Source organism: Glycine max, chromosome 8 (genome assembly GCF_000004515.6).
Source record: "Glycine max cultivar Williams 82 chromosome 8, Glycine_max_v4.0, whole genome shotgun sequence".
Lineage (NCBI taxonomy): Eukaryota > Viridiplantae > Streptophyta > Magnoliopsida > Fabales > Fabaceae > Glycine > Glycine max.
In genome coordinates this window covers 8,879,797-8,903,218 of record NC_038244.2, presented here as the reverse complement: position 1 = coordinate 8,903,218, position 23,422 = coordinate 8,879,797, and the positions used below count along the sequence as shown (strand labels likewise).

The 23,422-nt window shown below is 33.0% G+C and overlaps 2 protein-coding genes across 6 annotated transcripts; one reads left to right on the top strand and one right to left on the bottom strand.

Annotated features, from left to right (window-relative positions):
* Window positions 1–640: 640 nt before the first annotated feature.
* LOC100785016 (protein SCAR1) lies at window positions 641–9,131 on the top strand. 2 transcript variants are annotated; one of them, XM_006585105.4, is made up of 9 exons: window positions 641–1,175; window positions 2,573–2,736; window positions 4,220–4,343; window positions 4,608–4,740; window positions 4,861–4,925; window positions 5,012–8,117; window positions 8,219–8,320; window positions 8,611–8,718; window positions 8,808–9,131. In XM_006585105.4, the coding sequence occupies exons 1-9, from the start codon at window positions 1,021–1,023 to the stop codon at window positions 8,856–8,858; spliced, it is 4,008 nt and encodes a 1,335-aa protein (XP_006585168.1). In that variant the 5' UTR covers window positions 641–1,020; the 3' UTR covers window positions 8,859–9,131. The 2 variants fall into 2 exon arrangements, with proteins under 2 accessions (XP_006585168.1, XP_014634377.1); XM_014778891.1 differs by lacking the exon at window positions 641–1,175 and having other exon boundaries at window positions 2,610–2,736; window positions 4,209–4,343.
* A 10,190-nt stretch (window positions 9,132–19,321) lies between these two features.
* On the bottom strand, window positions 19,322–22,568 carry SGF14L (14-3-3 protein SGF14l). Of its 4 annotated transcripts, none has more exons than NM_001354062.1 (7): window positions 22,236–22,394; window positions 21,723–22,029; window positions 21,531–21,618; window positions 20,801–20,910; window positions 20,532–20,680; window positions 19,718–19,770; window positions 19,322–19,640 (listed from the first exon to the last, which is right to left on the bottom strand). In NM_001354062.1, exons 1-6 carry the CDS (start codon window positions 22,306–22,308, stop codon window positions 19,718–19,720), a joined length of 780 nt encoding a protein of 259 aa, NP_001340991.1. In that variant the 5' UTR covers window positions 22,309–22,394; the 3' UTR covers window positions 19,322–19,640. The 4 variants fall into 4 exon arrangements, with proteins under 4 accessions (NP_001340991.1, NP_001340992.1, NP_001340993.1 ...); NM_001354063.1 differs by having other exon boundaries at window positions 19,322–19,635; NM_001354064.1 differs by having other exon boundaries at window positions 19,322–19,632.
* Window positions 22,569–23,422: the final 854 nt, after the last annotated feature.

Sequence of the window (23,422 nt, the reverse complement as noted above, 5' to 3'; positions counted from 1 at the left end):
TCTTTCCTTTCATAAGTTGACCCAGTAGGATTTCAGAAACAAAAATTGAACATGCTCCGATTCATGTCTAGCGTTAGGGTCCCTTTGCGTTTTACCATTTTGACCAAACCTCAAAAAGTTTGTGGTACCCACGTCGAAGGTTCGGAGCCATAGAAAGCCACATTTTTTTTGTCACACTCCACATATATAATTGATGGTAATTTAAAAAAATTAATTAGTATTATTTATATTAAGAATCTTTTAGGTAATATATTTGACTTAAAATAATTATAAGATGTATTATGTTTTTGAAAGTTTTTCAAAAAATATACAATTGTAAATAAAACATGTTGAAAATTCATCTATTAGTTCATACAAACTGATCCTTAAAACAATCAAAATAAATTGTGGTGATCTCAAATAGAATTACCTATAAAGAGAAATTCTCACCAACAAGAACCTCGGGTGAAGTGACACCATGAAATATCCTAGAGGACAAATTCTCAAAAAGCTGACAATAAAAGATGCTACAATAAAGGTGCTAACAAATCGATTAACAAAATTATCTCATAAATTTATTATATTTTCATACATGAATTTGATTATTCAATCTATTATCACACAACACTTTTGGGACACGTAAGGCATTTTAGCAAAGACAGAGGGTATTTTGGGAGTAGTGAATTCCAGCCATGTTTTTCTCAGACAATGATTTCCGTTCAAGAATGGCTTGCAGAGTTGGCAATGTCCTTCTTCTCCCTTACCTCACCGATCCGTACACTTAACCTGCTTTCTCACTCTTTGTCGCTTCTCTTTGGCAGTTAAGCTGCTTCAATCCACACTCCCACCTAATTTCTCTCTTTTAAACTAAAAAAGAATCCATTTTTTTGTTGTTGATATCTCTCTCTCTCTTAATTCGTTCATTTAATGCTTCTCGTTCCACACGCACATTCATTGGTTTCAGCAGAAGAGTTAACAGCTAGAAGGGGGTAAATAAAAGAGTACTTTGTTTTGGGCTTTCACTGTTTGAGTGAGAGGAAGATGCCTCTGGTGAGGTTGCAGGTGAGGAATGAGTTCGGTTTGGGGCAGCCTGAGTTGTACAGAAAGACAAACAGAGAGGACCCTAAAGCTGTGTTGGATGGTGTGGCTGTGGCTGGTCTTGTCGGGATCTTGAGGCAACTTGGTGATCTTGCTGAGTATGTTTTCTTTCAATATCATCTCTTTTTTTCATTTGGGTTTGTTTAAATAGGTGCAATTTGCAATTTTTATGCTTATTGGAGTTGTTTGGGAAATGGGGTTGGTTAATTTCTGTAGTTTCGTGGCTTTAATGGGGTTGAAGGGTGGGAGGTTTCTGTGAATGTTGTTGGTTTTAGTTATAACGAAATATGGCTGAGTTTTTGTTTAGGGAGAAAGATGATACTTAGCCGTTGGAACTGAGGTCTGTTTTTTTTTTATTTTTCGGATTTTGGGCCAAGTTTCAATTGATAAGGAGACAAAATGCTCTTTGACTTTTGTTTTTGATTGAGCTTTGAGTAGACTCTTGTAGCTTGTGTACAGCTCGACCTTGGTTGCTCTTTGGATAATAACTCTAATTCATTTCCTCTTTAAGAGTTTGTTTGGGTGGTTCACGAGGTGCAACAGTTTCGAGGAATGGATTTGTCAAAAAATGCTTTCTTGTTTAAACTTTGTGAACTGACTCTTGATTCTTACTTCCATTTCTTCTAGAAGTTTTCTCTTTTAACTAAACTAATACCATGTCATGCTCCAGCTAAACAGCTGTAAATATAGTCCGTAGTAGAAGGAATATGACTAATCTGAATGCCATTGTGGGGTTTTTTCTAGTTTTTGGACCGCCATTACTGATATATGCCACCTTCCTCCCCTCTGCTTTACTCCTTACTTATTTTGATCTGAGTTACAATTCAAAAACCTATATCTTTAGTTTCAATGAAATCAGGCTATGGTTGTGTAAGAATTAAAGTTTCAAGTTCTTGTATTTGTAGGGCTTTGTTGTTTTATTTGTAGAGCTTGTTGGCAAAGTTGGAACTCCAATCAATTTGATTATATATTTTGATTTTGATAGAGTAGAACGGATGTGGGATCTTGTGTGTTCTTCCTTCAAAACCTTATCCATGCTGGACCCCATTTGGACAAGTTGCTCTTCTGTGAGAAGTAGTGCTTAAATAGCTAGTAATTATTGTTAGTTTTGCTAGATGTGAAGCCTTACTTATGGTGTGTGTTTTTTGTTTTGGAAATATCCCGTATTAAGATTGCACATTTCTTAAAATAAATCATGAAATTTTTTAATGCTAAAATAAATAATGATTTCTTGTGTTGGATTCAATTTAATCTCTCCATTGCCCACTGTGTACTTCCATCCTATTCTGATATCTGTTTGTGTGTTTGGTATGTGCTCCATTATCTAGGGTAATTATTATTACTCAGTTACTGATAATTGTGACATTTACTCCATGCTTGTTGAAACCTTGTTTAATATTTGTTTGATGAATGCAATTTAATCTAAGTAGTTATAGTTTTCCTTCTGTTATTTGTGTTGATATTAATTAGTGACGAAACATTTTTGAAAATGTAGTTTCGCAGCAGAGGTTTTTCATGGTCTGCAAGAGCAAGTAATGACAACAGCTTCCAGGAGTCATAGATTGACGTTTCGTGTTCAAAACATTGAAGCTTCATTACCTGCCTTGGAGAAGGCTGTATTGGCACAAACAAGTCACATACATTTAGCTTACACAGCTGGTATGGTTCTTTTAGGCAATTATCTCATTCTATGTGTAGATTTATTGGAATTTTTTATTATTATTCAGAAGATGTTAATTTCATTTCTGAATGTTATTGCCTTAGAAAGATAGAGTTAGGGCTTATTTGGATGCTTTTTTCTAAAAGCACTTTTAAGAGAAAAAATAAGAAGAGAAAAAGAAAATGAACTTCTTCATAAGTTAAAATGAGCTCTCCATTAGCTAATTCGTAGAAGCTCTCTCATATAGTTTCTCTAAAAGATTAGAGGACATCTACAAATTAGCTAATGGAGAGCTCATTTCCTTTTTTTCTTCTCCTAAAAGTACTTCTTGAGAAGCTTACCCAAGCAGGCCCTTATTTTATTTTGCTTAATGGGGGTGTATCTTTACCAAATTTTATTTGAAGGGAATTTTGAAAACCACAAATAGAATTTCTCCCAAATTATATAAATGGCGGCCTAATGGGGTCAGGGGGCTATTTCTGTGATTTGAACATGTGCCCTGCCAAAATATATCTTAAAATTAAATTTGTACCAAGAAAGTGTTATGTTTTAAATTAATGCTTCCTGAGTAATGTCACAGAATGCAAATCATTACTGTTTTACAAGTTCTGATATAAACATATTTATGTCCCAAGTGAATCAAATAGAGTAGCTTTTGAGATAGTTATTCCCATGTTAAATATTTGATTATATCGCAAACTTCTTAAACTTGTTTCTTTGAGTAGAATCTTTATATACCAATCATCACTAAACATTAATTGGCATTCTAGAATTTGTATCAATGAATTAATGTGAAGGGCTCTCATTTGTTTGTCTAGTGATGTGCTGATCAGGCAGCTGAATCATATTGAAGTTAGGTTGTGTTTTCCAATGTATTTTCTTTCTATTTCTTTACATTGTTCATGAATCCGCTTTTGCTCTCTCTTTTGCATTTATCAAAGGGAAATCGCTCTGAGAAATTTCATTTGTCTTTGGGTGTTCCATAGTTAATATATAGATAGATCTTTGTTAGCATGCAAGCTATTAAGTTGTTAGTAGACCTCTAAAACTTTAAGGAAATTGGAAATACTGTGGTTGGTTCAGTATTCATGTCTTCAATATGTTCAACGAGTCAAGGTATTGTGATGAAATAGGGGCTGATCATTGTTGAATATGGTCATGATTTACTGTAAATATGATGAAGCTTATATATCAAATCTTGTGTGTGCATTGTGATTTGTTTGGCATGGAAGCTGATGTGTGAAAGACACTATAAAGCAAACTCATAATATATATAATTTTGACAGTAATGTTGATCTCAGATTATTTTTAACCTGATTGCAGTCAAGTGGCATTAAGCTAGATTTATGCACTTTTTAGATAGCATATATCTATATATTTTACTTCAAATTTTGCAATACTACATTATTTAATGATCATGGTTTCAAACTTTCAATGTTCAAAGATTATAGGAGTCCTTAATGAACAGCAGTTTCCTTTCAGGTTGTGAATGGCATCCACGCATGAAAGCTGCTCAAAATCATTTCATTTACAATGACTTGCCTCACTTTATTATGGATTCATATGAAGAATGTTGTGACCCTCCACGTGTTCACTTGCTTGATAAGTATGTTAAATTTCCTTCCATGTTTTGTCTTTCTGTTTGAGACTTCAAGATTAGTTAGGTACTACTGCTTATATTAATTTCCAAGGTCTAGATGATAAAAAAAAAAAATACAGTCTAGTTCAAATTTGGACTGGTATCCCTGGATCTTGTACCTGTCCTATTTGCCATCTCTCTCTGGTTTTGAAAGAGTTGAATACAGTCAACTAGTCCTGCTTAAATCAAGTGTCCTGTACTGGTTAATGAAATATTCCATGTGCCCATCAGATTTGATACTGGTGGCCCAGGATCTTGTTTCAGGAGATATTCAGATCCAACCTTCTTTCAAAGAGTATCTACAGATTCAGACAAATCTTACTCTGGGAAAACTGAAAAAGCAAGGGAATCTCATAAAAGCAAGGTACAATAATGATCATTTCAGGGGGAAGATTATTTTTAACCCAGTTTCATTCCTTTCATATGCATGCATTGATTTTTTTGCAAACAATTTCTCGATGCTTACACAAAAAATGTTGGACAGAAGAAAAGGTCACGAAGGAATGGAGACATTTTAAGGGGTGAACAGAGTCATGGCACTAGTGGCAGGTATTGCATCTATATATGTCCATTTAATCTTGGCATACTTCTTGTTCATTCAAAATCAACACTTACATATTGTATTGACTACCCAGAATGAAATCTATTTCTTCTGCTATCAATGGGCGAACTTCTTCCTCACAAACAACCTCCACCATAGATATGACAATGAAATCAGATCTGGAACATTATTCAAATTCTTTTGATTCAAAATCTGGTGCTGGCTACATTGAATGTGTTTTCCATCCAAGTAATTCTAAGCAATCTGATGAGCCAGATTATAAAGCACCATCCTCTACAAAATTGAAACGGAAAAATGATACTCTGTCATCAGTATCTCATCATATAGATGATAGTATTTCACATGATACATTGGAAAAGCAAGTTGCCTCTAGTTCATCTGGTGTTACTTGGGATGAAAAGGAAGAGATAGTGGAATCTAAGAGTCAAGCATGTGATATAGATAAAACTCCTGAGAGGCTTGTGGAGAACCATGACTTAGATATGCATGTAAATGAGGCTGTTACCATAACCAGCATTGACTACAATCATATCCTATTTAATGAAGAAAGCAACCTGAAACCAGTCTCCAACAGGGTTCAAACTGATGATATTGATAGTGAACCTGATAATTACGTGGATGCTCTCAACACCATTGAATCAGAATCTGAAAATGATATTGATTATATAACAAAACGAGAGGTGCAGCAGTTATCTTCACGTGTCACTCGTGGAACAATTGAAAATGGAGTTACTGAAGCTCCTCCCAATTTATTGGACAATAATTTATCTGATGTCGTTTCTCAGACTGATTATACTGTTCCCTTAAATGAAGAAAAAGGGAATTTAGCCGACTCACTGCAAGAAAATCGTGTTCTTGATCTTGTATCAAAGCCAAATGCATCTAATTTGGGATATGTTAGTCCATCTGATGATCTTGATAGAGAAAATATGACCAGAGACACAGCTTCCTTAAACAAAGAACCATTCAGGGATTTGTCTGACTCACTGCAAGATATTCCTCCTCTCACATCAGAGCCACATGCATCTAATTTGGGACCTGAAAATCCATCAGATGTTCCTTATAGTGAAGAAATGACCAGAGACACCGTTTGCTTCAATAAAGAAATGTTTGGGAATTTGCCTGACTTGTTGCAAGAAATTTCTCCTCTCACATCAGAGCCACATGCATCTAATTTGGGACCTGGGCATCCATCAGATGTTCCTTATGGTGAAGAAATGACCAGAGACACTGTTTGCTTCAACAAAGAAACATTCAGGTATTTGCCCGACTCAATGCAAGAAATTCCTCCTCTCACAATAGAGCCACGTACATCAAATTTGGGACCTGTGAATCCATCAAATGCTCCTTATAGTCAAGAAACGACCACTGATACTATTTCCTTAAACAAAGAAATGTTTGGAAATTTGCCCAACTCATTGCAAGAAACTCCTGCTCTAACATTAGAGCCACATGCATCTAATTTGGCATCTGTGAGTCCATCAGATATTTCTGTTAGCAAAGGGATAGCCAAGAATATAGCTGATTCTCATCACCCCAAGACTCCTGCCTGTGAGCAGGTTCCTTGCACAATTGAAAATTCTGTTTTGGATAACTCAGTATGCACTGATACCTACATTGGTTCTTCTACTGTTAATGATACAGTGTCAGCACCAATTGAGACTGATATATCATTTTCTGGTTCCAATAACTCTAATTTACCAGATGAGGAAGCAGGTAAGATCAACAACAATATCTGCAAATCTGAAGAGACTCGTAGAGAGTCTTTGGCTGATCATTCAGTTAGGTTCTGGACTAATGGTGGATTATTAGGACTTGAGCCATCAAAACCTCCTGACTTTAACAAGTCAACTTCTTTAAGTCAAGGGTCTTTGAGCACTAAAAGTGAAACAGATGGTGGTTCACATCATAATTCAATGCAAAAGAGCAATGGTTATAAAGAGGAACGGGAATCATCAGAAGACGTTGCTGAGCAGATTCTAAAGGAACCAAGTTCTAGATTCTTAACATCAGGCCATAATGATGACCAAGCTTGTATCTCTGAAAAGGCCACTGGCAATTCTCAGCAGAGTAATGGATTTTGTCAGATTGAGAGGAACAGTTTAGGGGAAATCAGGGTAGCTGCACCTGAAAGTGTTCTCCCATCGATCCTTGACACAAAGGACATTACTGAACCCAACCAGGGAAATGGTGAAAACTCATCCCGTGTGTTTGGACTTAGTCGTAGATTACTAATAAATAGCTTTCAGCGGAAAGTTTCTTTTGATGAAAAATTGGAACGTTATAATTCTCTGAAATCTGTTATATTGGACCAGAGTGGACAAAATGGCATTGTAGGACAGTCACTTCCTGAGACAACAACCTCCAAAGAGAAAGTTGGTTCTGGATATCCTATAAAGTCACTTCCTCCTTCACCTCCACTTGAACATATGAAAATATCCTTCCATCCTGTCAGTGGACTTGAGATCTCGAAACTAAAATTGAAATTTCCTGATGGCAGTAATCGTCATGAAAGCTTAAAGGATGTGTTTCCTTCTTTCCAGTTGGTCCCTGAAGCTTCCCTTCCTCTGGATGGTTTAGTTTCTCACTCAGATGATGATGACACTTTCTGTAGATCATCTCCATATATATCAGATGATGGCCGAAGCCCTCGCTCTGACTATAATTCTGAGCAGTGGGAATCTGATGAAACTCCTGAAAACAGTGACCAAGGGGTACATGATTCTCCTCGCAGAAGGTCATCAGCTGAATCTGTGTCCATTGATGATACCAATGTAAGAAGTGGACAAGGTACATGTACTACAAATGGTGTGGAACATTCTCTATCTAGGCCTTTACTTGATTTTCCAAGTTATGATAATGTTAATCCTGCACTTGAGAAAGAAAGTAAAAGACACTCCAAATGCAATAATGTTATGTCACATAGTCATGCAGAGCCTACACAACCACCACCTCCTCCTCCACCTCTTCCTCCAACGCAATGGCGAGTCTCAAAACCACAGTTGGATATGACAAATGGGACACACCATTTGTCTGAAGATGCTGAACATATTGATGATCACGGTATTCCACATTCTACTATCTTCCAGCAGCCTAGGCTCACCCAGGTTGAGCAATTACAAATTAATCACGATGATCATGAATCTTATAACAACATTATATATAGATTGAAGGACAAGGTAACATTTGGTCTTACCTTTCTCTTGCACACTGTATTTATGAAGCCATAGTAGATATTGGAATTTAACAGTGTATTAATCTCATTGAGCATTTCCTGCAGCTGGATCCGCAGAAGTTGAAGGGTCAGAAGGAAGCAAACCAGTTGAAAATGGGAAAGGAGACGGATGAAAGAGAAGATTTCCTATATCAAATCAGAACAAAAGTATGTAGTCATGTTATAGTCTCAACTATTTTAAGGGTAACTAAACATTTTGGTCCTCCACAGATATAAGTGTCATTGACTTTGTCTTTCATTATAAATACATCAAAATGATAATTAAATACTTAATTTTTTTTACATCAAATTAGTCTTCCAAATGACAAATTGATGACAAAAAATTGGCATTGGAGTCTAGACCATATCAATCCAGAGCATGTTCTAGCAACATTAAGCTGTAAATAAAGTAATCATGTTTCTTGTAGTTAATTTTTGCAATTTATTTATCGGTTCAGGCCTTCAACCTGAGGCCCACAGTAACAGGAAAGTCAAATGATACCACTGGTCCCACCGCAAACGTCAAAGTTACAGCAATTTTGGAGAAGGCAAATGCAATCCGTCAGGTATTGGTCACTCCTCTTTGGTTATACATTACTATTTTTGGTGTCTGCATTTTATATCTAACTGGCACCCATAATGGATAACCTTTCAGGTTGTTGCGAGTGATGATGGTGAAGATGATGATAACTGGAGTGATACATGACATTTTTTTTTATTTCATACATGAGCAGTCTTTTATGTTTTTTAGCCTCTTGAAGTGAAGTTGCATGAGGCTTTGTTTTATTGTATGTACACACGTGTGAATAAATCTTGTTTATCTGTTATTAAGTGTAGGCAGTTTCATTCATTTTCGTATGATGAATTTATGTCTTCTTTAGTTTTTGCTTTGAATATCTGGGCTGACCCTATGTATTGTGAGATCACAAATCCAAGCCATTGTTTATAAAAAGTTCCTGAAAAAAAAAAATTCCGAGTACTTGACTTGATTTCAATTTAAGATACTAATGTTCTTGACCAATTTTTCTATCGGTGGTACTAATGTTGTAAATGTCAAGGTTATGAGAATGTTTTTGTGAGAAAGTTGGTAAAAACAATTCCTAGGAAATTAATAATTTCCTGAGAATGATTTTTTTAAAATACATAACAAACTTGATGAAACAGAATCCCTCTTGGAAAAAAAAAAACAGAATCCTTTATAAGTTTTATGATGCAATGTTTTATCAAACAAATATGGAGAAGAGATATCGAGAGAAATTTGATAAAACCATGAGGTGCTGGATTAATTTATTCAATACTTTTTAAAATGATAAAATAAGAATGTTTTTAAATTTCAGGTTTAATAAAGTGAAAATATAATGCACTTGAAATGAATAATAAATAAACACTTAATTTTTCTACTTTAAAAGAAAACTTTCTAAAAGAATATAATAAGTTAAAAATATGGGTCAGCTTGAGTGAAAGGAATACGATTTTCCTTAATGTATATGATGTTGGATTTAATAAAAAAATAATTAAATTTGTATATTGTAAGTGTAAAAACATGGGTCAGCTTGATGCATGTTCTTTTGCTCCACTCACCCTCTAGCCTCTAGCCTATGCCCATTTATACTTGTAAATTAAAAGTGTTTGCAAATTGATGGAGGGCATCCCAGAGCCAGAAAAAGCGACTAATCATCAGACACCTTCGGGACAGACAAAGGTATGGTGTTTGTGTTTCAACACATTTTTTGTCACAACTTCTTGTAACCTGTCATTGACATGATTGAAAGTAAAATTAAACCGGTAAGATATTTTTTTAACTTTAGAGTTTGTGCTCTTCCACGTACAATTTTCTTTTACATATAAAACTCTCCCCCTGTATGTTCAATATTTTTATATAACTCTACCTTTTTTTCTCTGTTTTTCATCTATATGTAAGCCATTGTACGGTACCATGGAAATAGGAGGTGTGAAAATAAGGTTGATTATTTGGTTGAATGAAAATAGAATAGGACCAACTAGTACTTTTTAATTCTATTTTTATTCATTTTTTTTTCTATTTCTCTTCAATAAACATCTTTAATTCTTATTTTATTCTTCATTTCTTTTCTTTCTATGAAATGAACCCCACAAATTGTTTAACAGGTTACCCCACAAATTCCTGTCCTCCTAAAGCCAGTGCCATTGGTAAATCAAATCTTAATTCTGAGAAAATGGTTGAGTTTGTTGCACAAGCTGAATTTCAGAAATATATTTATTTGAAGGTTGAAGATCCTCAACTTGCATCAATGAATCAGGCTGTTCATCATGTTCCATCGCGTCGATTTGTGGCTCATGTAGCAGCACCATTGTGTCCAAGGGGAAGTTGGTGATTTTTTCTTCTATTGCTCCTTAGTTTAAATTTAAATTTTATATAGGATAACATTTAATTACAGTATTATAGCTGTTAATTTTTAATAATATTCTCTAATTAAAAATTAGAGTTTTATTTACCTATACTTAGACAATAAAAGTCAGCATGAAATTTCAATTTTGATATTAAAAATACCTATACTGCACCTTATTTTTGTTTCTTCATATATTCTTGCTAAGGTTTTCCTCTTTGATTTCATTACAGGTAGGCAATTTGCTGCATCTTCTTTGTCGCTAGCCTTATGGCATATCTTATTTATTATCGATATCATTCGTATAATAATAAATAAGTGATATTTGCCAAAACCTGCACATAATATTAGTGAATCTAATATTTTATAGATAGCTGAACTTTTTTCTTGCGTAAAGGAAAAAAAGGAAAATGGAAAAGAAAAAGTAATAACGAATGAGTTCGATTTCTGTGACTGGATTAGATCAACAACATCCAACTTTTCCCCTTATTATAATTAGAAATCTATGACTATGATATTTTGCTCCGATATATCTTTGCTTTTAAAATTGATAAAAGACTAAATAAATACGAACTGATTGACTTTTAAAAGAATCCTCACGAAAAAGTGTATCCTTTATCGATAAAAAAAAAAAAAAAAAAGAAGCAAATTGATGCTTCCTAATCTTCATTATAAAACAGAGTAATGAGTTGGAAATGGGATCACTTTCCAAATTAATAATATTAAAAATCCTTCAGTAAAAAAAGTGGCATATAAATGTTGCGTACTAAAAGGAGCTGGCAAGGCCACAACGGTGTGTCTATTTTTTATCTTTTAAAAAAATTAACGTTTGATAAAGAATATTTAAAGTTTATTAAATGCTATTAGTTACTTTCCACTATATAAAAAATTATTCAAACTATTTTACGTGATTTTTATGTTGTTAAAAAACTTATGCAATAATAATATTTTTAAGATTTGTTTTTAATCAACAAAGCATTTTTAAATTAAAAAACTACATTAATGTTTTCCAAAAATCTATTGGAACCTGAAAAGTTAGGTTTTTTGTGTGAAAAGTGCTACCAAATGCCATTAGGAGCATGTCACTTTAACAAACAAAATATATCCACGGAAAGAAAAAGGCAGGATATTTTTTTATATTTAAAAATGATTCGTGAGTCGTTCGTGACCGACCTATGATAGTTCTTCTAAAAGGCACACTTATTTGGAGGCATCCCTTCCCTACTCACGTCACGTGCAGAATATATATATCCATGCAGATAGAGTTTCTTGAATTTATTTTCCTTTCTTGTTATGAAACTGTTTTTTTATTATTAAAATAACAAATTAAAACTATAGTATTTTTTTATTCACAATATATATTTATACTAATTTTTTGTTGTTGTGAATATTAAGATATACTAAGTGTTGAATTTCTTTTAAATTCTGTCAAAAAATAATTCTTTTAAATAAAAATTATATATACAAATTAATAATTGTAGATAGTATCCCGGTAAAAAAAAAAAAAAACTGATATATAGTGTTAAATCTTGACATTTTGTCCGTTAGTAAATGAAATCAATAAATCATACAAAGATCATTATTTAATTTGCCCCTTTAGTCTTGTGTAAGGATAAATATGGATAGATGAAATTTTTTTTATGTACTAACAAAATCTTAAAGGAAATAATGTTAATGATTTAAACTTTTGAGGGATGAATTTGATAATTTAAAATTTTATAAAATATTAATGTTAGGATGCATTAAAGAGTCAAACTTAAAACTCTCTAAATAAGTTAAACCTTTTTTTAAAAAAATGTTATATATATACTTAATTTGACCTGATAAAGGATTTGTTTGTTTTAAAGTTAGGTAAAACTAATCTTAATAAAAGTATTTTTGAAATATCAAATATAATTCTAATAAAAATAATTTTGAATCATTAAATGTAATTAAGACATATATTTAAATTAATTTCAGTATTAATATTTTTTTTATTAAAACATGTGTGAGAATAAAAGAATCCAATCGGACATTAGTTTACATTTCTATGTGGCTAGCTGTGGGAGGATAGCAACACCCAGACAATAACTTATCTAAACAAACAACGAATCATGCTCTAGACTCTAGAGCATTCATGCATTACTTAATTATCCGTTATGATCAGCTAGCAAACATCCTTATTTTCCAAACTTTAATTGCAAGTTTGCATAGATCATAGATCATAGATCATAGATCAATGCATTAATTTAGACGTCTCAAAGAAAATTAATTAATATACAATATTCCTTAATTTATTTCTCTTTCCGAATTTTTTTCTTTAAAGAAACTAACAAGGAATATATAGACATCCCTTTTGGCTAGTGTATATAATATCTATGAGCTGGCTTACATTTGAAAATAGAATATAAGTAGAATTTAAATACAAGAAACTACTCTCTCCCTCTCTTTTTTTTCTCTCTCTCATCGTATATAAAGTAATGATACATTTATAACAAAACTTTATGATATTTTTTTTATATAATTCTCTTTCTTTTCTTCACATCACTTATCAAATAGCAAACAATTCTTTTCATTCGTGTCTTTATCGTATATTATACTCCACTCTGTTTTACACTTTGTAAGCGATCTACCTGGATTGGGCCTGTTGCATGTATAAATTTTAGCACTGCATGGTCATGACGTAGACTACTGATGTGTACAAAAAGCTCATCCATAGCTTTTTCTAATTTCTACTCCCCAAAACCCTTTTAACTTTTCTTCCTTTTCTCTTTTTCTTTAGTGTAATTTGGCAACGCACTTAATATATATTCCACTTACGATTGGCGTTTATCACATGGACTTTCTTCCCAAGACCATGGTTTATGATTGTACTAACTATTATACACTTTTAGCTTTATTCCCCTTTGTATATATAAAAGGCAACTTAAAAAAATTTCCTCCTCCATTCCAACCTAAACCTTCTTCAGTAAGAATAATTAATATTCTCTCTCTAACATGGCTCAAGTACAAAGTGGCCAAGCTAGTGAAGGAATTATTAAGCTGTTTGGGACAACGATTAGGTTGTATGGTAGAGAAAGAAAAGAAGATAAAAACCATAGAGAAGATGGGACAGATGAGGACATAAAGAGAGCTGATAAGATCATTCCATGCCCAAGATGCAAGAGCATGGAAACCAAGTTTTGCTACTTCAATAACTACAACGTTAATCAGCCCAGGCATTTCTGCAAGTAACGTGACAATAGGAGCCGGACGGCGAAAGGCCAAACCGCCGTGCCATGACTTTGGATGAATCACATGTTGCCACCGCTGCTCACGCTGACTTCCGGCAGCTTTTTCCATCTCAGGTGCTCAACTTCAACCTTGTTAAGCCTTCTCTTCCCTCTTTTTCTCTTGTATTAACATAGGTCTCCCTTGGAGGGTTTTTTTTTTTTTTTTTACTTTAATTTTGCTTACGAAACTTAGGTATCAATTACCATTTTATAAGTATTGTTGTTGTTGTTGTTTCCCAATACAAACACAAGGTATAACATGTAATTGATAAGAATATAACTATTGTAATAATTGTTACATATTTTGTATATTTAATTTATTGAACAGAAAACACCGAAACTGTTTATAATATTACATGCATGTATGTTTCATCCATCTATTTGTTAGTATCTTCTTTTCTAACTCAAAAAGACTGTGAGTAAATAAGTAATCCTTTAATAAATTCATCTCATTCACACATCTAAAGCGATTTTTCTAAGGAAAAATATGTTCCCATGTACCAAGCGAAAGAGTTTGTTTGATATTTTGCTTATTAAGCATGGAGAAGCCATTAATTGATGTGTGTTTATTTTAAAAAAGAAAACTTCAATATGCATGGAACTCCGAAATTTCCCAACTTCCAGAATACTCACGAGTCATGACCCAAGCAAAGTGATAATGATCCAATTATTTGATTTTGTTCCGGGAAAATAAGCTTTTTTGTATAGTTAATATTTTGGCATTACATATAAATAAAATGGGCCAAAATAATTTTTGTATAGAATTGCTTGTTAGTGCAGCTCAGCATGAAACTCAAAAAAAGTTTGTTAACATCCAAATCAGATAGAAACAAAGGAGGCTTGAAAAGGCAGTGACAATCTAAAAGCTTATCTGATTATGAAGATGCGAATGCTCGAAAAAAGACACAGCAAATGAACCAACCATGTTCTATCTGTTGGAGACGTGAACGGTTCAGATTATTTCTCATCTACATGCTCTAGTTCTCGCAAAATCTCTATAGAATTAATTCAAGTACATTAATCCCTTTACTTTGACGTGTGATCCGCAAAAGCTACATTAATTAATTGATTAGCGGAATAAATGGTCAATGAGAAAGAAAGGAAAAAGTTTATTAAAGTAAATACGAAAATTTGAGAGCAAATTTTACTTTTGTTAATTATTTATTTTCTCTCTGCCTTGAAAATTAGGGAATTTATCCGTCTTTTGGTCACATCTTGGTTCTAGAGGCCGGCTTAAACGTTTAGTACACGGTATCAATAATTCAATATAAGAAAATAATTTGAAGTTAAAATAAAATAAGGATTCCAATTTCGTGTTTTATAATAATATAAGTGGTCAGATTTATTGTTTTATTATAATAACGATATCTAATTAATCGGATAAGTTTTGTAAACGTATGTAATTAACCGTATCAAATTTGTGATAGAGTAGCCTTGATCATCAGTAATTTATTTTTCCACTTGTTTCGTTAATTAAATTAAATTCCTTTTGTCTGATGGGAAGGAACGTTTTTCCTAAAATAAATAAAAATAGTTTTATTTAAAAATTAATAGAGTTTTTAGAAATTAAATAAAGGAGATGAAAGAGTTTTTGTTAATTAAAATAAGAATGTAATAGTATTAAAAATAAATAGAGTAAAATGATGTTTTAGAAAATAAAGGAATGTTTTAATTGGTTATTTATTTAATAAAAAAGTAGAACAAAGTTCTTTTTTATAAAATAATTAAATAAAAAATAGAGTAAATAATAAACTCAAGGTATCCTAGAGATGAATAGATCAAGACATATTAGGTCAATTTTTAAATTTACAATATGTTTGTATGCTCTCTTTCTTCCTTCTAAATTTGTTTTTCTTTTTTTCTCTTCTAAAATCCTCTCTAGAGAGAAATGTCCCTCGCATGGAGACCGTGAAATTGAGATTCAAATTCCTTATTTTTTTTCTAACGTTTGAAAACTCTAGCAGAATAACTAGAGACTCTACTATCACTGTCAAACTACACACGTGAACCCGCTTAGAGGTAAGGGATGAATTTATCACAATTAGAGTTAAAATGAACATGTGTAGGGATCATTAGAATATCAAATTGAGATTTATTTTGGGATGTTTATTGTACTATAATTCTTCCTTTATAATTATAATCACGAGATCATTATGTTTGACGGGCCAATTGATGTCCAATGCGAAATTTTTATAAAATTGATGTGTTATTGTGTTGAGTGTGAACCCTAGAAATTAGGTTTTTTTCTAATTGGTGTGAAATGATGAAACTGAATGATTAATATGATGTCATTACTAGTTAATTTGCGTTATGAGTTCATACTTGAATCTAGCATATTGTGATAAAGAATAAATAGTCAAAAAAAATCTTTGTGTTTGTTTTGCATATTGCGGTAGATTGAAAAAGGTATTGTAATGTTATATTAAAATAAACTTTCAAACCAAGCCAAAATCATACACAAATTTTTATGTTTTGTATCCTGCACTTTTGATATTTGACACCACACACATCAATTACACTTTATTAAAAAATGTGAATTATACTTTAAATAATCTTCTTTTTAGTTGCTTATTTTATACAAATTATTGTCTTTGTCTTGGTATTCTCCCACGATGATGATCAACATGTTATATATACATTGTAATAAAATAATAAATTAAAGAAAGTTATAAAATTAATGCTTAATAGTAATTTCTTTTTATACAATTTTAATTTAATTATTGTAGAAAACTCTTTTTAATTGAAAATAATATATTTTGATTTAATATATATATATATATATATATATATATATATATATGTGTGTGTGTGTGTGTGTGTGTGTGTGTGTGTTTTATACCATGCAAATGTTACTAATGTGTGATGTGTACATGATTCATAAGGTGTGATAAATTATTATATTGAGATTATGTGTAATTGATAAATTGAGTATGTATTGAATTGTTAGATTTATATGTATTGAGATATTGTACGCATTGAACTATACAATCACACAACTATAGGATCCTTTATGGGCGATGAATATTGTGATGGGATCCACTGTGAGAACTCGACAAGTTTAATTACTTTGAGACGCAACGAGTTAAAATTATTTTGAGAACAATTAAGGAGTTATGTGTTTTGTATAATTCATAGATAGAGTCTGCGTGTTAAAATGTTTTTTGAGTTGGACCAGAATCAGGAGGGAGAGACCCTGATGGACTATTCGGAGTCTAGGCCTTGTGGGTAAATACACCTGATTTGAGTGATCCTTTAAGTTTGTGCTGATCTCACATGGTTGAATCATTCTCGTAAAACATCGTGACTCTGATTGATCTTCCTATGATTTTAATTAGTGAGAGTGACCTGAATTACCAGTGTATGGTCTATCTTGTTATGTACTCCTAAACACCCGACGAGATTTTTCACTGACATGATACCACATTACATATAAGATTGAGTTTTAGTGTATCTGTTGAATAACGTCTATGTAATGATCATTATGACTTATTACGTGATGGTGGGTAATGAATTGTGTGAGTGTAAGATATTGTGTTACACTTGGGATGTGTTGTTGATTAATGTGATTTTGTGACTAAATCCTTGGGACAAGTGATGTTACGCAATGAGTGGTAAAATGATGAAAATTATGCTAAGTTGTTTGTGTTTGTTTATCTCTACCTTCGTTTATGTGCCTTTGTTTATCTCTACCTGTTTATGAATGTGATAATTCACTCTCTGTGTGTTGTTTGTCTTTGGATCTTATGATAATCTTGAATCTTGTGTTTGTGGGAGTAGATGATTAGGTGGATGACTATGCAGAACCTCATGCTAGATGACGTTGTGACATAATGCTCTGATAGGATGTGACATCGGGACATGAATTTCTGTATTAATTGTGTGAAGTTCTGGACATGTAGTTCTAGACACCGAGGCCTTATTTTGAGCCGAAGATGTTTTCATACCCTTAATTGACATAGTTATTATAACGCAAATGTGAACATTATACTCACTCGAACTCCTTTATATTTATTGAATAAAATCATTTTATGTAAGTCTACATTTTTATCTATTTGATTATATAAATATGTATACCAGAATAGAGAGTGTCACATTTGGAGGAAAAGAAGTTTTTCATACCAACAAATTCATGATTCATCGTGACTCTTGAAAAATGAATCAAATTTATTTGATTGATCATATTAATATTTATATAAATTTTTTGAGAATAAAAAAGTTACGTGATATTTTTATTTGGGGGAGGAGACGGTGTTTGACAAAGTCTCTAAACTCAAAAAATATTTATATTTTCCTAGTCCTAAAGAAATGAGTGAGTTTGAATTTGTAACTTGTCAAATGTAAAATGTGAGAATCTATCTTGATTCATTTGACTAACCTTTTAGAATTTAAATAAAATCTATATATGAAAGGGAACAAGTTTAATAACTAACAATTAATTAGTATAGGAATTTTTCAGTGTTAATTTTTTTCTATAAGCAAAATTTTATTTATCCTGAAAGCTTAATTGGGATCTAGATGTACCCAAATGAAGACTCCAAAAAGTGTTAATACTATTATTTTAATCGGATGAAAAAAGAATTTGTTATTTTAAGTTAACTCCTTCATGAAGAAGGCAAGAGTGGGGACACGATGCCGATACCAGCTGCTCACTGTCAACATCTCCGCAATCAGCCTTGCTGCTCTTCCCCAGCTTACACTCTCTCGTCACAGCTTCCTTGCACTCCACGCGTACAGTTGCACCTTAATTTTCATTTTAGTTCATGTTTTATTTTAATTATTTTTTTCGTTAAATTTTTTCCAACTTTATTGATGTTTAAAATTTTGACAGGATACTAAATATAAATAAAATAATCAATTTAAAAAGTAGCGACTAAAATAATTATTTATTTCAAAATTAAAACATAAATGGAACACTAACATTTTTAATAAAAACTGAAAAAAAAATCAAAATAAAACTTTTGAAAACATAAAAAACTAAAATAAAACTTAATACATCAAAATAAAATTTTTAAAAATATAAAAGAATCAAAATAAATTTTTTAAAACTTAATGTGATAAAATAAAATAAAAAAACACTAAAATATAATGGAATAAAAATAGCATTTAATCTTATTTTTAAGAGAAACTTTTCTTCCTTAAAAAAATAAAACACTTTTCTTCATATAAAAAGCCGAATAGGGTATCATAAAGAATGTCTTTCCACGGGGGACTAAAAAGGATCCATAGGGCATTACAAGACGAATTATTGAGATTTTACTGATTTTAGTACTCTTCATTATTATAATTTGGTATTTTTGGTTTACGCAATGGATGTGTTTTCGTTCTTGTTTTTAGATTTTACCTACATGTCTGCAGTCTTGTCGTGAATGTAACCATAAACATTGAACGTGATATTAAGCCCCCTTTAAAAAATAAAAATTGAAAACTGGCAGTAGTTGTTGGGAAGTCTATTTAGTCACAATCATGTTGCAATAATATCATGGGTATGGTAAAGTAAGAGTCCAGTCAACCATTAAGAAAAATACGGTCGTAAATTCACACTTTTCTTTTGGAACAATGATTCGTCGCATAATTTTGATTCAATATTATCTATCTATGTAAACTGATAAAAGAATGCAAGGTATCATCCTCTTAGAAAGAAGTCAAAATGAAGAAATTCACTGAATCACAGGCAAACAACATACAAATCTCAACTCCAGTCTCCATCCAGTAACAGAAAGCACACGCATAGAATAAAAGGCTCACAAAGCCCTATGGTGATTTTCTAGAGACCAACTCCATGTTCTATTACTACATCCTAATGGTAAATTATCAAGAGAAAGACTAGCCTTCTCGTATGACACCACAAATTCCTAGCCAATACCTGCTTCACTTCATTGCAAAATGTAACTTTGTTAAGGTGAAAAGTAAAACCCAAATACCATCAGCTAAATGGGTACATAACCTACCTATGCATTGTCACCTCCAGCAGCTCTGGCAGAATCCACCTTTTGTTCCTCAGCTGTTAAAAGAGGACGTATTTAATTAACCAGACAAATCATAGATACTGATGTTGGGTTGGCAGGACCACAGAACAAAGAAAGAAAAATAGCTAGAAAATAAAATGAGAAGCAATAGCCTAGTCGGAAACAACAGCAAAATAAGTATAGCAAACAGTAAACCACAATCAAAATATGATGACCAATAGAAGCAATAAATTAGAGTGAAAATGAATTGAAAAACAAAGCGAAAGACTAGGACATCACCTTATAAGTCACCACAACCAAGTACATAATACTCTCAGCAAACTCACCTGACCCTAAAAATACTAAAGCAGTGGTATGGCCTTCAGGCCACTGTAGTCTGTAACAATGTCCAATACTGGAATGTGTGCTGCATGGTATGCATGCTTTTGCAATTTTTATTTTGGAAACCCTTTTAGTTTTTTCTGACACCAGGCAGCCAAAATTTCAAGTTTTGTGGGCTTCTGACCCAATAAGGGCAAGCATGAATCTTCACCACCCAAAACCAACCTTTGATGGTTTGAGTTTTTGGTTGGAAACCTTTCATTTTAAATTATTTGGTATTTACTGGGTTAAATTCATTGGATCAATCCAGGCTAAGCCTATGAATGCTCTTAATTTTTTAAGTTCTGCTTAGCTACAAATGTTTTTTAGTGTAATTCTTGTAATTAACCCTAAAAGTTTTCATGTATTTAATTTACATTGTGGACAAGTCCAGCTAACAGAGTGACACAAAACATTGATTTCCATTAATGAATACCTCCTTCTTCAGGGATGTCAGAAGTCCACAGGGTGAGATTGTCCCTCAGAAGCTGCATAATTAGGGTGCTGTCTTTGTAAGACTCCTCGCTCAGAGTATCCAACTCAGAGATGGCTTCATCAAATGCCTGCTTAGCAAGGTGACAGGCCCTGAGATATGAAGAGTATGGTGTTAAATTTGTTAAACAGGGCCCAACTTAGGCACATAGTACACAAAGAGGTTGGCATTTAAACAGTAATACTGTCAGGAAAATAAAATAAAAGTCATACCTTTCAGGAGAGTTCAAAATTTCATAATAAAAGACAGAGAAGTTCAAAGCCAGGCCCAAACGGATGGGATGTGTGGGTGGTAACTCAGCCTCTGCAGTAGTGGAAGCCGACTGCAATATTTATGAATTGTTCAGATAAATATGAACAGGTGGAAAAATACTTCGGTGATGAAACAGCCAAATCCATATCAGTGATGACTTCATCTAAATGAATGTCACAGTGCCACACTGGTAAAACTAATCATATGGGTCATAAGACAAATACAAGGTATAATAAAGAACCATTAGAAACACTCCTTCAAAATCATATCACCGGAGAAGAGTTGTGGTTAAAAAATCTACAGGTTAACACCAACATAACAAATACATTAATATTGATGATGTTGAAGGTCTTCCAATGAAATGATTTGCATTACAACTACAACAATAGAATTTTGACTTGCCAATCATCTTCAAAGGAAAACTAAAAAAGGACACAGGCCAACAATAATGTTTGCACTTTTGTCTAGGATTCATTTAGCACAAAGAAATACCAATAAGCAAGACTTGTGATTCTAATAACAAAGGAAAGTGAAAACAGAAGCATTTTTTTTCTTCTCTGGCTTCAGTTAGATTGACATGCAAAGCAACCATATAGTTAGTCCACACTCCAACACAGATACCATGAATCAGAATCACCAGGCTTAAAATTAAAACCACAACAGATGCAAGAGGTCCAAATACAAGCAGACCTGATACGCCTTCATGGAATGATCAGCAGCCTCTTTTCTCTCATCACCGGACTTGAACTCCGCGAGGTACCGGTAATAGTCCCCCTTCCTGCAACCAACCAACCAACAAAGGCTTAATTTAAATCAACACACACAAAACGAAAGTCTAAATTCCCCACTGAAGAACAAAAATGAGAACTGAGCAGCACTCACATTTTGTAGAAAAAGACACTAGGTTCACCAGCAGAGCTAGAGGGAATAAGGTGTTCATCAATAACAGTCATGATATCACTGCAGATATTGGACAACTCAGACTCCACCTTCTGCCTATACTCCTTTATCCTCTTCACACTCACATCGTTCCCTTTAGCTTCTTCTTTCTGTTCAATCGACGATAGAATCCTCCACGAAGCCCTACGAGCACCCACCACGTTCTTGTACCCTACCGACAGAAGGTTCCGCTCCTCGACCGTCAATTCCACGTTCAGCTTCGCCACATTCTTCATTGCTTCCACCATTTCTAACCACAACATACCAAACACTCAAAAAATCACACACAATTGTGCTCCGCAAAGTTCAAATTCAAAATCCACAACGAAAATTCAACCGTCTGAACCAAAATTAAGAAAAGGCGATTATCTAATTAAACATCTAGGTCAGCACAGTGTGGTGACTCTCAAATCTCAACATGGAAATGAAGAGAATGGATTATTATTATTAATATACCTTCATAGCGTTCGGCTTGTTCGGCGAGCTTGGCGGTGTAGACAAAGTTTTCGCGTTCCTTGGTGGAGGCCATGGAGGATCAGCTACTTTCTCTCTCCTCTCACTTTCTCGCTCTAGAAATTTTTTGTGTGTTTGTGCGTTGTGTTGTGTTGTGGGAATAAGCAAGTTGAGAGAAGGAAGGGTTTGGTTGTGGAGGGACAGGGCACGACGGCAAGGGTTGGTGGTGGGAGAGGGGGTGTTTCCACGCGCTCTGAGAGGAATGTTTCTCACGCGTTTGTCTTTTGGTGATGAGTGGGGAGTGAGTGATTGTCACGGTGGAGGGAGCGCTGTGGGATTGGGAGGGAGGCAAATTGAATGGCGTTTGGTGGGCATTGAATTTCAAATTCACTTTTTTGAATAAGGGGGGGTTGTTCTTCACACGGAAACATTAAAAATTATAATGGGCAAAATTTTGTTCATTATGGTCACGTTTAATTCTTAACCGTTGGATATAATTTTTAAATAATGTAATGGTCCAGATGAATTTATTTATTTTAAATTGTACAACCAGTTACATAGTGACACTCACATTTACGTCAAAATTGCAAAATAATCCCCCATCACATTTGGTCGCTATATTTTTCATATTAAACTGACATCCATGATCTAACATTTTAAAAAAAAATGCTAATTTTTATACTTCAATCAAATCCAAATATTTCTTTATTTAAATAAATTTTGCATTTTCTTTACTAATCTATACAAATCAATGTTGCATTATACGTATATTACATTACCATGAATTATTAGACGACAAAGTTTGAGGTAAAGAAATTTAGTTTAATAGAAATTGAGAAACTATGAAGACTGAATGTGATTAATTAGAATAGAGACCAAAATCACATTTAAAAAGATAAAATATAAGTACTAATGATACAATTAAATAGAACAAGTTTAAAAGTGTTTCTTCTCAAGTTTTTATTTCATCCCTTAAAAGGAGATTTGGGAAAAAATAGAATAAAAAAATATTTTTCCAAAACAAGATACGGGATGAGAGAAAAAAATACATATAAAATATAAGGGGGTGTTTGGTTTGGTTGTTTTCTGTTTTCATTTTCACTGAAAATAGAAAATCGTGATGAAAATGTGTTTGGTTGGATTTTTGAAAACATTTTTAGTGAAAATGAAAACAAGAAACAACCAGAAAA

Excerpts from the sequence above, each read along its gene's own strand:
- LOC100785016 (XM_006585105.4), top strand. The coding sequence starts at position 1,021 with ATGCCTCTGGTGAGGTTGCAGGTGAGGAATGAGTTCGGTTTGGGGCAG. Across the intron at positions 4,926-5,011 it reads AGTCATGGCACTAGTGGCAG|AATGAAATCTATTTCTTCTG; the intron begins GTATTGCATCTA and ends TTGACTACCCAG. Across the intron at positions 8,719-8,807 it reads AGGCAAATGCAATCCGTCAG|GTTGTTGCGAGTGATGATGG; the intron begins GTATTGGTCACT and ends ATAACCTTTCAG.
- SGF14L (NM_001354062.1), bottom strand. The coding sequence starts at position 22,308 with ATGGCCTCCACCAAGGAACGCGAAAACTTTGTCTACACCGCCAAGCTC. Across the intron at positions 22,030-22,235 it reads ACAAGCCGAACGCTATGAAG|AAATGGTGGAAGCAATGAAG; the intron begins GTATATTAATAA and ends TGTTGTGGTTAG. Across the intron at positions 21,619-21,722 it reads AGTGTCTTTTTCTACAAAAT|GAAGGGGGACTATTACCGGT; the intron begins GTGAGTGCTGCT and ends GGTTGGTTGCAG.